Below are 17,855 nucleotides of genomic sequence, written 5' to 3' on the forward strand. Positions count from 1 at the left end.
CAGTTGTTCTTGAGCTCATTTTTAGTTTGTCACAAACTTTCGTGCATAGTGAGAAAGAAGATTTTGTTTATGGCACAAAATCCATTTAGTTGGTCATGAATTTAGTGGATTTAGCCAAACTTTTTTCAAAATACCAGTTAATTGAGTTGGTTTAACAAAAAAAAAGTTTGTTTGATTAAAAAAATGTTTCTCTCCCGCAAAAGAATTCGCTGCGAATCCACATTTTTTCTCAACATTTCTCAACCGGATTGAGTACTAATTTTAATCACTAATTTAGAACAAAAATATAATTCATTGTGTCGTCTACCGTCTTCTCGAATTTCGGCGAATTTCTCCATTTTTTGTGAGCCTGGCATAAGAGAAATTCGAGTAGCTTTGTATACGAGAAAGACATTAATCGACGCTCGTTCACCACTGCCTCCTGGATATTTGTCAAGCTGCTAATACTAGTCGCGGAGTACGTCGGGCAGATGGAAATCTCAAAAAAACATATTTTCTTTATTTCTTTCTCTCGCGAGAGGGAAAGAACTGAATAAACAGTATATAATCATGGGCGAACCAAATCGAGGAAACGAAAAACCATTTGATTGAGAGCTCATAGAAAAGTAAGGGAAAATTTGGATTATCGAGTCACATCGAAGATTGCCAATCATTGGTTAACAGTGCACAACCATCGGGCAAACAGACCGAGTCGATTTTCTGGCAAATGTTTTTTTACAATCAACTGTTTAACGCAAACAACGAACGAACTTTTGTTGAGACAGTTCGAAGAAGCATCGCCGGATTATTAGCAACTTTTAGTAACAAGTTCTAAAACGATGACGAATTTTGCGCCGGAGTCAAAGTGTTGAATGAATCCGACGTGAATAAATAGTTCGGAGTTCCTTTGGTTCGAGTAAGCTGGCAATTTTAATGAATTAGGATGGCCAATAACTCTTCGTCGTCTCCCCGAACGTTAGATTCGAATATTCGTACGCGTCTACAATGAAGTAAAAAGCTTTTTTTGTTTTTAGGAAGAAGCGGAGATGTCAAGAATAGGGCAGCAGCAGCAGCAGCAGCAGCAGCCGCTGTACCGCTTCTTTCACGCACACCGATTCACACTGAGCTCTGCTGTGGTTTGAGGAGTTAATCGGCTCGGTCGTTTACTTTCGTTAGTTATATTTGGTCGACGAGACCGCGAGGACTAACAGCTCTTCGTTTTGTTTTTCTCACTTCTTCTTCTCATTCCACTCTTTTTTTATTCCTATATCGCGCTCCACTGCTTACGGGATGAACAGAGGGATAGAGACGACGTGGTTCACAATTAGTCGTCGCATAACTCCCCCTGATTTAGGGCCAAGAGGCATTCACCAGCCCCGGGATAAGCTGCGCCTCGAGAGAGCTTTCTTAGCGCGTGTCACATCTCCGATGCCACACAGAGAGGAGACCGAATCGTTGTACCTTTATTCGTCCTTTTGGGGCCGAAGGTCTCCCAAATACCGTGAGAATGATCGAGGACTTTTCGCAAAAAGGAATGGAACGTTGGGCCGGCGACTCTAAAAAATCGTTGAAAAATCATTTCGACGATTTGGATGAAAAGCGATTGTTTCTGTGAATTCTCACTTGGCGAACTGATAAACTGTTGTGAGAGAAATTTAACGGGGGAGACAGCTTTCACGCACTGAGGATCATCGAATAACTCGCATCTTTGTTGATCTTATTCAAAGTATCGCGTGCTCGCATCTCCCCCAATTCATTTTCCAAATCCTAATTTTAATCCTGCTCTAATCCTACCAAATATCCTAACTCCAGAGTTATATTTTCGTTTAGGAAGTTTGTTTGTTTGTTTGTTTATCTTGTGACTTTGCCACGAATCGACGACCCGTTGGAAAATTCGACGTCCCGTTCGTGTGCTGGAGTCTCGACGAAGAGGAAAATTTTAATCGATCCGCGATTCTATTGCGAGAGCAAAATGACTGCGGTCCAGCCCTTTCATCAACTTCCCACTGCGATTTAAAGTCGAAGGTTTTTCGTGACTTTTTTATTGTTGTTATCGAATTATCAGATAAAAATGTTGTTCAGTCTCGTCGTGGAACGAAGGTGGAATGTGGCGATAAAAATTGACAGAAATTTATGGCTGTACACTCTAATGAAATGTCCTGTCGATTTCGTCTTATCGGTACACGTGTGTGGAGACGCAGAAAGCATCGGGAGGATCGTAAAAGAATGCTCGAAGGTGCGGTGCGAGTTTGTAATCATTTGGGAACAAACAGATCGGTTTCTCGTATTTGCAGGCATTTTTCGGTGCTCCAAGAGAGACACGAAAAACACGTGTAAACTCATGTTCGAAGCCAGCCCGTATCGAGGCATAAAACTTCGAGGGGTCACATTTTGTGTTTGAACACGAACGACCGCGGCGTGTTTGTCCGCGCGCGGTCGCACACCCGGAAAACTCACACACTCGATCTATAGCCATGAAATTTTCTGGCCTGACATTTCGCTTCTCACTCGGTCTCGTCGAATGTTTTTTCACGGGATCCGGTGCGATCACGGGGAATAAAAATATTTTTGGAGTTGATTTTACCAAGAGGAAAGTCGAAGCAAAATTTCTTTGGTTTTTAGCGATTCGATGATCAATTCGGCGGCCATAAGCATTCTCATTTTTCAACGCTTCGCGAGATACTTCAGTCTCGTTATCTCCGTCGATTACAGAGCGAGGCTTCCCGATCAGCAAATCTTCCGTGACCGCACACGGAACGCTTTTTCCCTAATCCTCCGAGGAAAAGATCCGTTGAAACGCAGGAACCTCGATGCTCGAAAAAGCCATTTCGATTGACAGAATCATGTTACTGCTGCACTCCAACAATGTTTATTTCTTCCAAGGAAACGGAGAAAGAGCCAACTTGACAACGGAGAAAACTTGGGACGTTCGGAAGGTCGTAGAACTCGTATAAGGGGCGAAATGCGGTCGGACGTTCTCCACCCTTCCTGACAAACATTTCACACTCCAACAGACCCCCTGCAACTCGGGATCCCATTATATGTGTATGGCTCCGCTGCTCTGATATTCGAAGCTTTACTTCGAGATCCTGGAACAAGAGATGCGACCGAGTGCGTCCCTATCGATTCGCTGGACCTCGGAGTTTTACGGGGAAAAGACTGAACGAAGATCGTGTGGAACTTTTACTTTCACTTCGAATCACACGAAGAAATGCCCTCGTTTTCGTCAGCGTGGTTTTACGGACTCGAAGGTTTTTGTCGCATCATTGGAAATCCAATTTCTCCATTAATTTTGCCGAGTCATTGAGGATTTTCGAGTTTCAGAGATCCGTCGAGACTCGACGTGTGAATATGAGAAAATGAATTCTACGGTCGAGCTAATTAGTGAGAACTTTTCATTCGCGTTGGTAAGGAAGAAAAGAAGAAAGTGACTTTTGGTCCCTCGGCGCTCGCTCGTGCGGACACGATATAGGTCAGAGGTTTCCGATTACACTGTCGTTCCTCGTTAACACGTGTTTTCACGCTATCCCGTTTCATTTGCCGACCTTTCGCCGAAGAAAATTGGAGAAACGAAAGTCTTGCCGAAGATGCCTTTCAGTGGGACAACACGTTTAGCAAATCCCCGAGCTAATAAATGGAAATTCATGAGCCATTTGTCAAACGATAATTGCTGTGCATTTCGACAGTTCTCGTAATTGACTATTCTCACATTTCATGAACAGAAGAATTGGAGTGAGAAAAAGATACAATTTTGGAAAAAGCTTCCCCACGAACCTCGATTATCATTTGTGTATCGAAAGATTTCGAATACTTGACAAAAGCCTTTTCGAAGTCTGTCGTTTCTCGTTTAAAGAACAAACTTCTGAAATATTGAAAAACGAAAAGAATTCTCGTAATCGTTGAAAGAAAAAATCGAAGAGTCTGAATAATCAAATCGAATTTCTCGAATTCCAGACGCTCTTTCGAGTGACTGCAGTATTCGGAAAAACTTTTTTTTACGACGGAGTTCCGAAGAGCGAGGTGGTGAATGGAGGAGGATAAAAGAGCTGCAGCGTTGTACAACGGAGGCTCTAACTCACGAATTTATGACTTTTCTTCTCGCTACTTGAAGTTATTTTATGCCAAAGACAAATCGTAACGTCGAGCTGGTGCAGCACCAGCAGGAAAAACGTGGAGGGAGATGAGAGAAGAGAGTCAAGTAGACGAACGAATACCTCAGCTGCTCGAAGCGTTTTTACCCGCGGGATATATTAGCGGCCGCTAATCCCTACGGATTTTACGGGCGGCTGTGCATGCGACGCTTTATTACCTATAGATATACATCCCCACACATTATGTGTGCGCTGCGCGATCCAAAACTCTGGCTTTTCTTTCCCTCGCCATTTGCACAATTTCTAAAAATTTTCTGCCTCTTCGTATCTCGACTCGAAAAATTTTACAATTGGAATGAAACGTTTAATATATTTCTCCTAATCGCCGAGTCATAATCCGAGCTGCTATTATTATTTGTGGTGGCAAACGATCACGGGCGAAGCTAAAAACCCGATAAATCAGTAACGTTGAGAGATCTTCACGTGATTTTTTGAAAACGACTCAAAAATCTGTGACTGATCCTGCGAGTTTAGTTACGGTTTAACAAAAAAAGACGATTTTACCTCCAAAAAGTGTAGAATTAATTGAAATTGAGAGAAAATTCTGAATTGGGTGGGGATCAGAAGTCAGAGCGACTAAAATTTTCAACCAGTAGAATTTTTATTTTTATTTTATAAAATCGAAAAGTGTTTTAAAAACTATTTTTTATTTATGATTTTGAATTTTAGGAAACGCTAGCCGCCATGCTCTTTCGGTACGTGACGTCACTCCGTTAGTAAACAATACGAGTGCGAAAAACCAAGTAACAAGATTTGTGAAAGATTTCTTGTGCCTGAATGCAATATAATACGAGTGTAAAAACGCCAAAAAAATTGTGGATTCATCGCCACCATAAACGTATTTATAATTGGCAGATTTGTACTTTCTGCTTTCACAAAACCGTCTTCCGTGATGCGATTTTAATAAAATAAATGATAAAAGTCCACGTGATGGTAGCTTGTAAAATTTCAAAATAACACAGAGCGCACGATTAAAATCTAGATTGTCTACTATCGGAGTGAGGTCGCACGTCGTCGTCATGAAAAATAGATGAAAAAAGACGATTTTTAAAAGCGAGTCATCAAATTTACACTGCATTTAGACGCGCGCTCCGCGCACGTCATCTTCTTGCACAGCGTAATTTTTCATTTATTTTTACCGGGATTAATAATTCAACTCATTATAATAACTATTGAGTAACTATTGAAAGAATGTCGAATTCGAAGAATTTCCGAGAAATCGAGTCGAGCATTTTGACGGGACGAATGTTGTTGTTTTTTCCGAATGAATTTGGTCGTGTTTGAAGAACCAATGGGAATCGCGGAAAATAGCGATGAAAATGAACAGCTAATTCACGCGTCACAACCTTACTTCATAAAAACGGAAATATTAACTCTTTTACTTTTTACGAACAAGCCTTTATATATTTCTTCTCGCATGGTGTAAAATATCCCATTATACTCCGTTCGATGTAATAGTTCATCTCTCCGGTGATCATTAATTTCGTAGTATTGCAGCAGGATGTAAATTGGAAAATTTTTGGTGAGAGGCGTAATAGATTGGCTGAAAAAGACTCTTGGATCGTGAGTCGGAGAGCGCGAAGAGAGTCAACTGGCCCCAATGAGAACTCGTCCGTCATTCATGAATAAAATGACACGTGACGCAATTTTTTTTTCTCGTGGGTGGTTAGTGGGGCGTATCGTTGTCAGCGCGAACTTTGTACATCGAGGATGGGGAGGTTCGCATGGGGTTCGATTCACGCATACGCGTACATGCTCATATACATATTCGGCCGTCGTACTAGAGCGCGTATTGCGAGCGGCAAGAGCAGCTGCACCGTGCACGAGCAAGTCTCACCGTGATACGTCAGCCGTAAAAGTGCTGAAACGTGTGTTGAATATCGGAAATCGACACCGGAGAGCCTGAACGAGCGATAAACTTATTTTTTCTGCCCGAAACAGTACGATGCGATATCGCTCGATCAGTTTTTAATAAATTCATCCAAACAAAATCTCAATCTGCGTTTTCAAACAGGAAATTATCGAAACGAGACGACCGTTTCTAAGGCTGAAATTATTCGAAATTTGTCATTCGGACACGCGTCGTTTCAAAACAGCTTGTCAAAAAATCGACTTTTTCTATATTCTTCTTTCGGCAATTGGTCGATCGAAGTCGTCGAATAACGAAATTGAGTCGAAACGATATCAAATCGGGCGCGAGTCCCAAACCAACGCGATCACAAATTGAAACACCAGAACAAAGCTCCTTCCAGTCCTTCGCTTCAAAACTCGTTGATTTATTGCCACCGAAATTTGTCGACATCCAGGAAAAAAGTGCGCTTAGCCGGGGACAATTTTTTTGAAATTTACAGCCTGCGAAGAGATTTTTTGTACCTATTTCCAAATACTTTTTAAGTACGAGAATAGAATAGCTCGCGACGAGGTGGTTAGGGTCGATGAGGCAGTCGATGATCCCTCGGAAAACAGCGTCCCGTCGAGTGAATGATGCATCAAGGGGATGTTAGGGTGAAAAAACGATCGAAAAAAAAAGAAGGACGCGGGCTGGGGATAAAAATTACGATGGCGCAGAGCACCTGTGTGCGGCCCAAACTTCTTCTACATATGCCATCCACACAAGCATCCTCTGTGCGTACACGTACAAATGCTCTCGAGCGCGATGCTGAGCACGAGAGAGTGAAAGAAGCGAGCGAGACAAGTCGCTACACAGCGTCTCTCTCTCTCTCTCTCTCTTCTTCTCGCTACACGGAGACGTTCCCTAATCTCCTAATCCTTGGCTTCCTTAGGAAGTCGTTTGTTAGTCAGAGCTTGAAGAGCTGCCACTGTGAACTTGGGCTATGTGTGCGCTAAACGTCGTTTTCGAGACGAGAGCCTACCGGTCTTCGGGAAACTCGTAACGCAAACCCGAGCGCAAACGTTTCGCTTCTCCCACCACGATCATTAAAAGCACGTACTTGATCGCACCCCGCCGCTCCTCCGTCCGTCCTTCCAACCGCGACAAGCCCGAACGCATTGGCATGAGACGCACACACTTGGGGAGTCGCGACGTCGAGAAAATTTCACTCGCATGCGGAATTAAACGCTTGATATTCTTCGAGATTATTTGCTCATTAAAGGTCACTGGGACCCGGTATTTTTGGGCGACCTCCTCGCGCTTTTCGGAGAAAACATTGCTCGCGATCTTCGTATTCGCTGATCGCGTCGACGAGTCGCTGAAAGCTTACTCAGCAGTCCTGATACCATCGAGATTCGGTGAGCCATTCTTCTCGTGAAACTCGATCGAAAATTACGAGCGGCTCGAGCCCTTTTTTCACTTGTTTTGCGTTCAGAAATTCAACGATTCCAAACGAATTCAGAGACGAGGTAATACCGAGTTTTCTCTCGAGATGCTCAACCAGGTTTTTCTCGGCCGGGCTTTTGAATGAGGCATCGGAAGGCTTTCGAGCCTGTCAAAGCGAGGCACGGACGAACGTACAACGGACCGCTAATCTTCGGAGGAAATTAATCACCGATGATTATGTTTGTAGGCTCAGCTTGTGTGTATTTCATGCGGACTGGATCAGAAGCGACATTGCTCGGTTTTCAGCAAGCTTTTTCTACGTTATTATCGTTCCTTGTCCCAGTTCTTCGGCAGTGAATCTTTGTCCCACGTTTCACCGTAATAAAGCTCCCAGCGAATCGCACGTGGTGGTTCCGTCCGTATTTCTCATTCCTTTTCTCCCAGACCCCGATAAATTTCGGGAGATGAATAAAAAAGGTGACGCATGTGATAAAAAGAATGGGCGAGTGCATTTTAAAGATAAATATGAAGATATTTCCTCGAGAAAATGTTAATCGTTTCATGCAACGCGCCTCAATTTATCGCATTGCGGTTCGCAGCTCTCGAATCCACAGAGATTTTTCGGTTGCGTCTGGCATTCCGGGCTCCGTCGGACAACGATTATCCAAGCAACAAAAATCGGACGGTTTCATCGAAATCGACGCATCTGCGGAACTAACGGACCATAAACGAAGTGAAGACAGAATCGATTTTCCTCTGGACGAGGAAACGCGCGACGAAAATGGAAGCAAAAGAGGTACGAACAAAATCTCGACATTAATATTGGGGAGAAATTTTCGAGAAATTGATTCGACCGTTAGCACCGCAAGTCCAATCGACCCACGATCGTGGGAAGCTTCAGATTTGCTCTGAGAGACTGCAGAGAGATGAGTTGAGATGAGTGTGAAATGCGAGCCCCCACGGATGGGGTTCGCGCGACCAAAAACCCGCTCGATGGTTGGCTTTCTTTTCATTTTCTTCCCTTTTCCTCCCGCGCCCTTTAGCTCGAAAGCAGCAATTTGTTTAGTTTCAACTTGACGCGCGCCCGGACGGAATGGAAGCTTCGCAGCGATATGTAATTCGAGAAGGGCACGAATGTCTCTCGGTTCGGATCCGGAGAAGACGCCACAATTTTGACGAGGGTCCTTGCAACGTTTCCGAAAAGTACTCGGGAATCTCCAGAATACAGAGAATACACGTCGTCCTACTACTTTTACACTTTTTGGAGAAAATTGGAAGAATTGGAGTAAAAGCTGAGTCGAGTACGACCGCTCGCGAAATTGTTTTTCCGAAATTCCGATCGCGAGTGTTTATTTCAACTCCACGAAAACATTCCTCGTCTAATTGCCTGTCCGCGCTTTTGAAAAATTCGTGAAAACAACGCCAGCGCTCCAAAATTTCGAGGGAAGAATCCGAGAGGCGACTTCTCACAAAAATCTGGGCCCTCGTTACTCGAAGTTCACACGGATCGTCACGAACTTTCTGAGCTTCCGATACGGTGGAAAGTTGTGAGCCCCTTTTTCTCGGGCTCAGAAATTTTCTCGCACATACACACGTGCTCGTCGGAGCGGTTGGAACGACAAAGGCGTAAAAAGCATTTTCGTCTGCGTCACGTTTCGCCTCTCCGTGTGTTCCTGTGACGGCGAAGAGTCCACAAACTCCAGCACTCTCGCACACACAGATTCACGTGGACGTGTGTATCCGAGACGTGAACCTGCTGCCTATTTGGAGCAAACAGTGACACCAGAAGCAGCTGAGATAATGGGAAGGAAATCAGTTCATTTCTATGTTGATCCTGCGGACGAGCCCGCGTGCACCCATCAGTAACCGAGAGCCGCATCTCGGCTCGGTTCCTCGCTGCAGAGAGAAAGGGAGAGGCGCCGAAGGGATGCTCGTCGCTCCCCGTCGATAAGCCGGTGATTGGATCCCACCCTTCGATCAGTGCCGAAAAAAATCGAACCGGAAAATCGAGTTCGGCGTCCGGTTGTGCTTTGGCGTTTTGACCGGCTCACGGGTGAGTTTGCCACTCCTCTCGACCCGGGAAGAAGTAATTAGGCGTGACAGGAAGTGAGAGCGTGTGGGAAGAAACATTTCGGAAGGGCGCGCGTGTGTCCAAAGATTTTGAACGCATGAAGCGTTTCGGCCGCACACGAAGTGGAAGCGATCGAATCGGGATGATCCAAGAAAGAGAGAAAAATGGAAATTCCGCAAAAAATGCGTCGAGATTTATTCGAAGACAACGTGAAATAATTTTCCTCTAAAACCAGTAGCAACTGATCGTCGAGATTGGAAGGGATTCAGAGTCGATTAATTTCCCAAAACGAACGAAATAAACTTGCAGCGAACGCTGCAATAACTCATTCCTTTGTAGAGGCTGGACGGCTCGAGGAATAAATAATACATTCAGCGAAATGCCAGAGCCGGAGAATATCTGCCCTGGTGGAACGTGGCGAGCACAGATAATTTCGCTGCTCGTACAAGAAGCCACAAAAGATCGTCAACTCGTGGCACTTTTCCCCAGAGAGACTCGACTAGCCGAGCTATTTGTCAACACCGTTAGGACCGAGTCCGGGATCCGCACAAGGGTTGACTTCCACGTCGCATCTGCCGGGGCGCACACTGCGACGTCCTCCCAGACCCGATAATAAAGGGGTTGGCCACATGACTCGGTTGCTTCGGGGGCTCCAACTAAAAATGTATTACTCCGATTATATACAACGTGGAGGAGATAGCTCGAGTCACCGTATGCCACGACTATTACTTTGCTGGCTAAATATTGGGATACCCACTGACTGAATGGACCAACCGATTTTCGGAAGGGGACGAAGATCATTAAAACTGGCCCTGGCGATGCATCATTCTATATTCTAATTTGTTTACGATCGAACAGGGACCCTGCAATTCTCGAAATACAAATAATTATTCGATAAATATTCGAGGGTATTCCTCGTTGCAGGATTTTCTCGTCCTCGTCGACATCGGTCCTGGATATTCGATAGTTAAGCTCTCAACTGGACTTGAACTCAAAATGCAGAAAAATATTTGATGAAACGATCAAAAGTTTATCGAGTGGATAATTTGGTGAAAATTGTTAATTCTTTGGAGGGGAATTCGTGCATGGGAAATGAATTTTTTTCTTGGGCTCTCCCAATCGATCATTTTCTGTTTCTTCTATTCTCAGTGGCATGAAAAAATGTATTTGACAGTTGGAGAGAGTGATTGTGATCAACGATTTCGATGAATATTTTCGGTCGCGATTCTTTTGAGTGGGGATCGACCGGGATCGGTGAGACTGTACGATGCGCTGAATCTTTGCCTGCAGTAAAGAAGAGAAAAGATGAATGAAAGAGGGAGAGAGAGCGATTCGAGGGAGGATTTAAGCGTGTTTTCTGCCTACTTTTAATCACAATTTTATCGTTCGGAAAATTCAATTCCTTGGAAAATTCAGTTCACGTCGTTGCCGAACCAGAGACATTCAATTTCACGCAGTCCTTATCGTTACTTTACGACATCGTAGTTGATCGCGAACGCGGCAAAGGTGCGACTGGGGGGAGAAAACCAAAGATCGTTCACTACCGTAGAGCACTCGAAGCCCCAATTAATTACACGCTCTTCGAATAATTAACATTCCCTCTGGAAAGAACGTTCGAACATGGTCGAAAAGTCCATACGAGTCATTTTTTTCAACGGTCAATACTTAAGCAGACTCATCAGCGACCATCTTTCGTTGCATTAGTCAAAATTGTTAAATTTTATGTCAATATTACTGTGAAAAATCATTGTCGCGCTAATTCGTAATTGAATTCGTCAAACTCTCGAAAAAAAAAAATTCAAAATGTAAAGCGACGAAGAGTATGAGTTTTGGTTATGAAAATACTGTCGAGCAGCGTTTATATCTGACGAGTAAAAAAGTACGAACGTTTTATGGCTACCAAAACAAGGCTGAGCGGGGTTTGTTTATCCTCGACGAGTTGGCACTTTTTTGATTATCAGCAAGGTCCCTGTCGCTTCGTATTTATTTTCCATACGAGACGACTCGAGTTTGGAATTTCGGCAACAGCGTTCAACGAGAATCTCCTTGGATTGGCAGAAAGCTAACTTTTTGCGATTAATATCGAGAAAAAGTCGTGAACAGAGCAGCAGGGTCGGTTGGATTTGGAGAACGTATCAGTTTAAACGGTTAAGAGGCGAATTGGGCGTACGGAGAATGTGGCACACTGAACTGAAGCGATTCGAGGACGGAATCGCCCGGTATAATAATACCGCTGCATGCGCAGTGCGAGCGAATCGGATAGCATTGGAATAAGATCGGGTTTAGCAGTGCGGTGTCGGGTTCGAGCCCCGGATAAGTCCCGGCCTTATCCCGATAAGCCGGTGAGTTAATGAATCACAAAACAGGTGGCAGGGCATCCTCCTCTGTAACGTCTTTTCTTGCGCACAAGAATAAAAAGAGAGAGGAAGCGAGAGAAATACGAATTTCGTCTCTTACCAGACGAAACGTACACATTTTTTTCGCGGACTTTACGAAACCACATTCCGGCTGTCCGACTATCGCCAGACGTGTGAACAAATAATCATTATCAGAAGATGCTCGATAATTAGTGTGCTTTGGACAAAGAAATGCAATGGGCCGCGTCCGTCAGCGGGAGCGCGATTTCCGTTGGAACTTTACGCGAGATAATATTTCATTCGGACTTCGAGTACTTCACTTTGGATATCGGAGTGCATTGGAAGCACGATCTGCTCCGGGGATCGAAGCTTCTTTGAAGGAAACGATTCAGTGGAAAATCGTGATCGTGGAGTGAATCCGTTTGTCATTTTAATTCCGTGATTTCGTTTTTATTGTAAGAGTTTCAACGATTGTCGATGAGATTCAGTAGCCACGAGTTTCAATCCGTAAATCGAGATTCGGACAATGCAGTGGATTGTTTTTTCTGCCAATGGATTAAGACGAAAAGCATGGAAAAATATGAGGGACTGCAAAATCCATCGGTGAATGTGTTCTCGTTGGGATCGAACGTTTATTTTGAGCCACCAGAAATAATGCACATGCATCAAGAAGCGAGCTCGGTTTTTGTCGAACAACGCAAGAACATGGCGGTGGGTTAAGCTCGAATCTGTGACGAGCAGTAAAACTCAAAGTTTTATCTGCGTAGCTCGTTTGTGAGAAAGCAATGGGAAAGAGAGGGAAGGAGGCGAATGAAACAGTGTAATAAAAGTGATGGGCGCAGTGGTGCTTATCTCGAAACTTTATCGGTACCTGTCTGGGCACCTGACAAAAACATGGTGCTCTTGGATTTTATAACGAGACGCGAGACACTGTAATGTTTTCCGTTATTTTTTCCTCTCCTCCGAGGAAACAATGCTCCAGTGAATTGTTGGCGAGCGCCCCGTTACAGCTGTTTTTTATTCAATTGTTCTGCGCCGGCAATCAGCGAAAGCAATTTCTTCGGCGTGACCTTCAAAAGTCTGACGATTGCGATGAAAAAAGTGCTCTTGGAAATAAAACCTCGTGTCACATGCGAGCATTTATTTCCAGACTCGTGCACTGTATAAAAGATAATCCACGTGCAATAAATAGCGAGCTTCGACTCAAGAGGATTTCACTAATACCGTCATTGTCTCTCGCTCTTTCTCTCTCCCAAGAAGATAATGCAGTGTGGCTCGTGCGCGAATAAAACTTTATGTTTTGCGATAAGAAAATCCTCGGAAGAGGACAGACGCGGTCGTACTACGTCGCTCACTATATTTCATCATTTCAGCGTCGCTCGTGTCTCTATCATTTTTTTTTTTTCCAATGGGGAAGATCGCTATTGATTTTTCTGTCAGGACTCCGCACGGCGGTAAAAATTACACTGAAGTTTGCAACGTCCAACGAAACGACGTGAAAAAGCTCTCGAATTATTCCAGTCGATCTCCCAATTTGTTCCCTGCCGAATTTGCAATTCGTAGTTTTCCAAGCTGCATCGATGCTTCGCGAAATAAATAATTGGTAAGTTGCGAATCTTTTTTCCTTCATTTCGTTGGACCCCGACGTCACGCAAACTTCAATAACAAACAATGCGATCTCAAGTTAAGAAAAAGAAGCCAGCTAATTGAATCTAACGATCGAGCAACGATTCTCAATTCGCATTGAATTCCAGATTTTCAGAATATTTCGAAAAAACATTGTAAACGACTCACTACTTTTGAGTTTTTCCAGCGGTTCGTGATGGAGCTGATGACTCGGATTGTGAAGCATCGAGGTGTCGTGATGCGAATTTCCGTGCATGTCATGATGATGCATCGCGCCCTGAAAATGATCACTGGCGTGTAGACCAGCCATCGAGGCGGCGGCGGCGGCATGTTGATAATGTTGCACAGACAAGCCGGTTGCCGAGCCGGTCACAAGATCTTGTAAGCAAAGTTCGGAGTTTCCGCCTCCACCTGCTCCGCCGCCGGCGAGTTCGAGGCCTCCCCCGCCCCCGCCGCGCTCCATGCTATAGAAGGTTAACGTCGTGCTGACTGTTTATCACACCTGCGGAGCGACGAAACTTACTTCCGCCAACTCCTCCTCCACCTTCGCCCCCCGAAGATTCACGATTTATGTCTCGCACTTCACTCCGCTTCGTCCGGCTGCGTCGATCGAAAAAACTGCTCCGCGTTCGGGCGAACGCTTGACAGTGATTTCGACGTCGTACCAACTTCGTCTCTTCACGTTCCGCTATTTTAGCAACGGTTCTATGCAAGCTCGAGGCAGAATTGGGCGCTTGGGAGCTCGCGGTTTAAATATACGTGGAAAATGCTCTCAAAGATTGGTTGAGGCGTGAACCAGTCGACGGGCCTTTTTTCGGCTTTTTTCGACTTTTCTCGTCCTTTTGGTTCACTTGACAGAAAGCTTGGAACAAAATTCAGTAGGTTGGATGGTGGACGGCTCCCGAGTTGCAGGCCTTTGGACAAAGGTTCGAGCGTTCTCCGACGGGAAGCTTCTCGCGGTCGGTGGCACGCGCGTCGCGCTCAACTCTCGAACATTTAGCGATGCTTCAGGACGACGGGATCAAGAGACTTGCAACTCGCTCGATGAAGTTACGGGTTGTCGGAAAACTTATTTGACTCACTACGCACTTTGACTTCTCGGGAATCTTTACATCGAACATTTAGGCGCGAAGCTCTCGACGGTTCTCAATCATCGTGATTACGGAGTCGATTATAGGGAAACGATCCGATCCCGTTGCGAGGCGGTTGCTCACTGATAACGCTGATCTCGCAAACGCCGCTTCGCAGGAGAGTCTATCTAGCCGGAAACGTGTTGCGCAAGAAGTTTTATAACCTCGTTAATGTTTTTTCCCACCTTCAGCTCCCGGAGTATCGCGACTGTTGGAGAGTTTCGTCGATTCTTGCCTAAGCTTAGCGGCCGCATCGAGTCTCGTGGAATTTCAGATTTCGGCCGCGTGCCACCATCGGTTCGTGTATATTTAGAGTTTTATGTGTTTCCAGTGACTCGAGAGAATCCCCTAGAGACGAGACGATATGGATAGTCGGAAGCTGCGCGGGACGTAAACGTCAAGTCCGAATGAAAACAACACTGCTGCGCTCGAAGTTTTTTCGGACACGAAGCTTCACTGAACGCGGCACACTCGTTTATTCACTATTTTTCCCGGGTTGTTCACTCGGATCTCGACATACGAAATTATCCCGAAGTTCGTAAGCTCAACTCATTCACAAAGTACGCAGGGATAACACAATCCAAAGAAGAGATAAAAGTGTCGTGGCACAAGTATCCGTGGAAAAAGGGAGTGTTTTTTTCACTCCGTAGAGAGGAACGCACCGCCGACGCGTTAAGTTACGTCCGGTAAGGTAAACACGCGGCGGTAACTGTTCGATCGTATCGTAAGTCGGAGGTCGTAGATGTCGCTTTGGCTCCGGGACTGGCGAGAGTTCGTTTCGAATCTCGGTGTACGTTGGATGAGCAGAAGTGAGATGAGACACAAGAGGAGAGTGGTGAAAGGGACAGGAAATAAAAGAAGAAGAAAGGGGCTCGATGTTCGACGTATCGTACAGAGTCGTCTTTCCCTGATTCGCACAAATGCTACGCTCCGATGTTTTCTCGTATAGATAGGTGTGCAGCGTTCGGAGGTGCGGGTGGTGCTGCGCGTGGGTCCAAGGCTTAGCCGGTTGAGCCTTTCGGACTGGCTGGCCGGCTTAAGTCTCTAAGTCGGGTAAGCCGCCACGGATCTAGTGGTCTTGGCTGCTTGCTGCTGCTTGCTCGCTCCACACACACTGGCCTCTATCCACCTACTCGTCGTCGGATTCCTCTCTGCTTGTGGCAGACTCTCGCGGGCTCGCTCTTTCGTGGCTTGTGGCCCCCCTCTGGGCTGTGCTATGTTCAATGTGTCGTCCCGTGCCTTGCGCTCTACGTTTGACGGGCGGCCCTGGCTTCCTTGACTGTCTGACTGCTGCGCGACCGCTCTCCGGTCCCGGGGCCCTAGCGGATTTCTCTGCTTTCTCTTCTCTCTCTCTCTCTCTCTCTCTCCTGGCTTCGCTGCCGCTCACCCCGCGGCCTGCGCCCCTGCTGTTCACATGCTTTTCAGCCCCCGGCGAACCTGTGCTTTCACCCCACCCTGAGGCGAGTCGCGTGCTCCGCACGCCCCTCTCCCGAGCACCGAGCCTCCGACTGGTGTGCGGAGGGCGCTAGTCCACGCGGGGGAATCTGCACCCACACATGGACCGGCTCGCACCCCACTTTCTAGCGCCCACGAGCACGCACTCGAATCGAGGCGACGAGCTCCGCATCGACGGACAACGTGCACTCCGGCTCCATGGAAAATCCTACACGAGGAACACCGGAGACCGATTCAATGTGTGCGACTTCCGAGGAGATAGCGCGCTCCCACTTCGCCCCTTGAAACGCCCCTCCCACTAACGAGGCTACCGGAGCTCCCACGTTCATCCAATGATCCTGTTCAAAGCTGCCCGTTTCCCCACCGGCCAGCCGATACCCCCGCCTTCGAGCACGACGCCACTCCTGCTCGTACAATCATCCCCACCCAATCCCCTTTGCGGCTGACTCTTTCAACTGATACTACTAACACACACTGCTTTCTCCACAGCCCACGAGCCCGCAATGTCTGCTGCTCCGTACTGTATGCCCATGCTGACACGTCGAGCTGTTACTACTGCCAAACCGGCACGATACTGTTATATATGTGTAGACATTTTATTCAACAGACACCGAGTTTCCGCTCTTAGCCAACTTTATTCCTTTCCGTTTTCCATCACTCCGCGTTATCGCCGAGCGAACAATGAAGACTCCGAGAAACGTTGCTCCGGCAGCTCTTCGCTGCTTTCAGGCCTACGCTTTTATGGGTCTGGAGGTCGGAATGGGACTTGGGCATGGCCGACCACATTTTAGGAAGCTCATTTGTCGATGGTCGCACCGAAAGGATCGTTGTTCCGGGAGCACCCACGACGGTGCGGCTGCTCATGCGACTTTTCTGCTAAATCGTATTCATGCTCTGAGAAAAGAGGACCCGATTCTTCAAAGATTCTTTAATTTATGCCGGGAGTCCAGATTGATCGAATTACTCTGCGAATCGTCGCTATTCTAAATTATCGAAAGCTCCGTACACCGAGACTCGCTCTTCTGTTTATTTTTCGTCAAAAATCAGCTCGCTGGCCCGCTTAAAAGATGCGCAACAGGAACAGCTTATTCGACTGTTCACGGATAGAAATCCTCGCCATATCCGCTGGTGGGGTGACAACATCACAGAGTTACTCGAGCTTTCAACTTCTGACGTTCTCGCCACACGAACGAGAGACTGCAAGGGACGAAAGTGATAGCGGAGGATTCTAGGACTGTTTTATCACGGCGCTGGCTCTCGGATGAGGATCATTAGGGCTTGCGCGTCCTAAAAAGTGAGGGTTCGAATTTACTAGGATCGAAGTAGAGACAAAGTTGGAGCTGCGCACGACGTAGAGCTTTGAAAACGAAAAGGAAAGTGTGCAACGTCCCCGTCATCTCGTGCTGAGCCGAAGAGAAGTACTCGCATGCGGGGAGGCCTGGAGATCGCACAGAAGAGAGTCGAGCAGTACATACGTCAAGCCTGCTCCCGGACGTGGAGAAGAGTAAGCACAAAGTTACCACACACGAAGATCGAATGGAAGCAAATGTGGAAGAGAGACAAGGCGGAAAGAGGCCGGCGGGGAGAAGAGTATCCAGGAGGGGAAAAACAGGAGCGAAGAGGGAAGAGCGAAAAGAGAGAGAAAATATGGGATAGCCGCTCTACGGACACAAGCAAGCGGACAAATGACACTGCGGCCACGCCCGCGAAGCTGGAGGCGTGGTGAACCGAGCGAGGCGAACGAAGCGACGCTTGGCTGCAGCGTCGGAGAAACTCTCGTGTGGGTGACACCGCGGTGATTGTCAGGAG

At 46.4% G+C, this 17,855-nt stretch overlaps 1 protein-coding gene across 1 annotated transcript in view; it reads right to left on the bottom strand.

Moving 5' to 3' along the window:
* Ptx1 (pituitary homeobox homolog Ptx1) overlaps positions 1-17,272 on the bottom strand; it is a 35,793-nt gene extending 18,521 nt beyond the window's left edge. The window contains exon 1 of the mRNA XM_043412006.1: positions 13,630-17,272. Coding sequence (XP_043267941.1) covers positions 13,630-13,924 — 295 coding nt within the window. The 5' untranslated portion in view covers positions 13,925-17,272. The remainder of the gene's footprint in view (positions 1-13,629) is intronic.
* Between the last annotated feature and the right edge of the window lie 583 nt (positions 17,273-17,855).

This window comes from Venturia canescens, chromosome 2 (assembly GCF_019457755.1).
Source record: "Venturia canescens isolate UGA chromosome 2, ASM1945775v1, whole genome shotgun sequence".
Lineage (NCBI taxonomy): Eukaryota > Metazoa > Arthropoda > Insecta > Hymenoptera > Ichneumonidae > Venturia > Venturia canescens.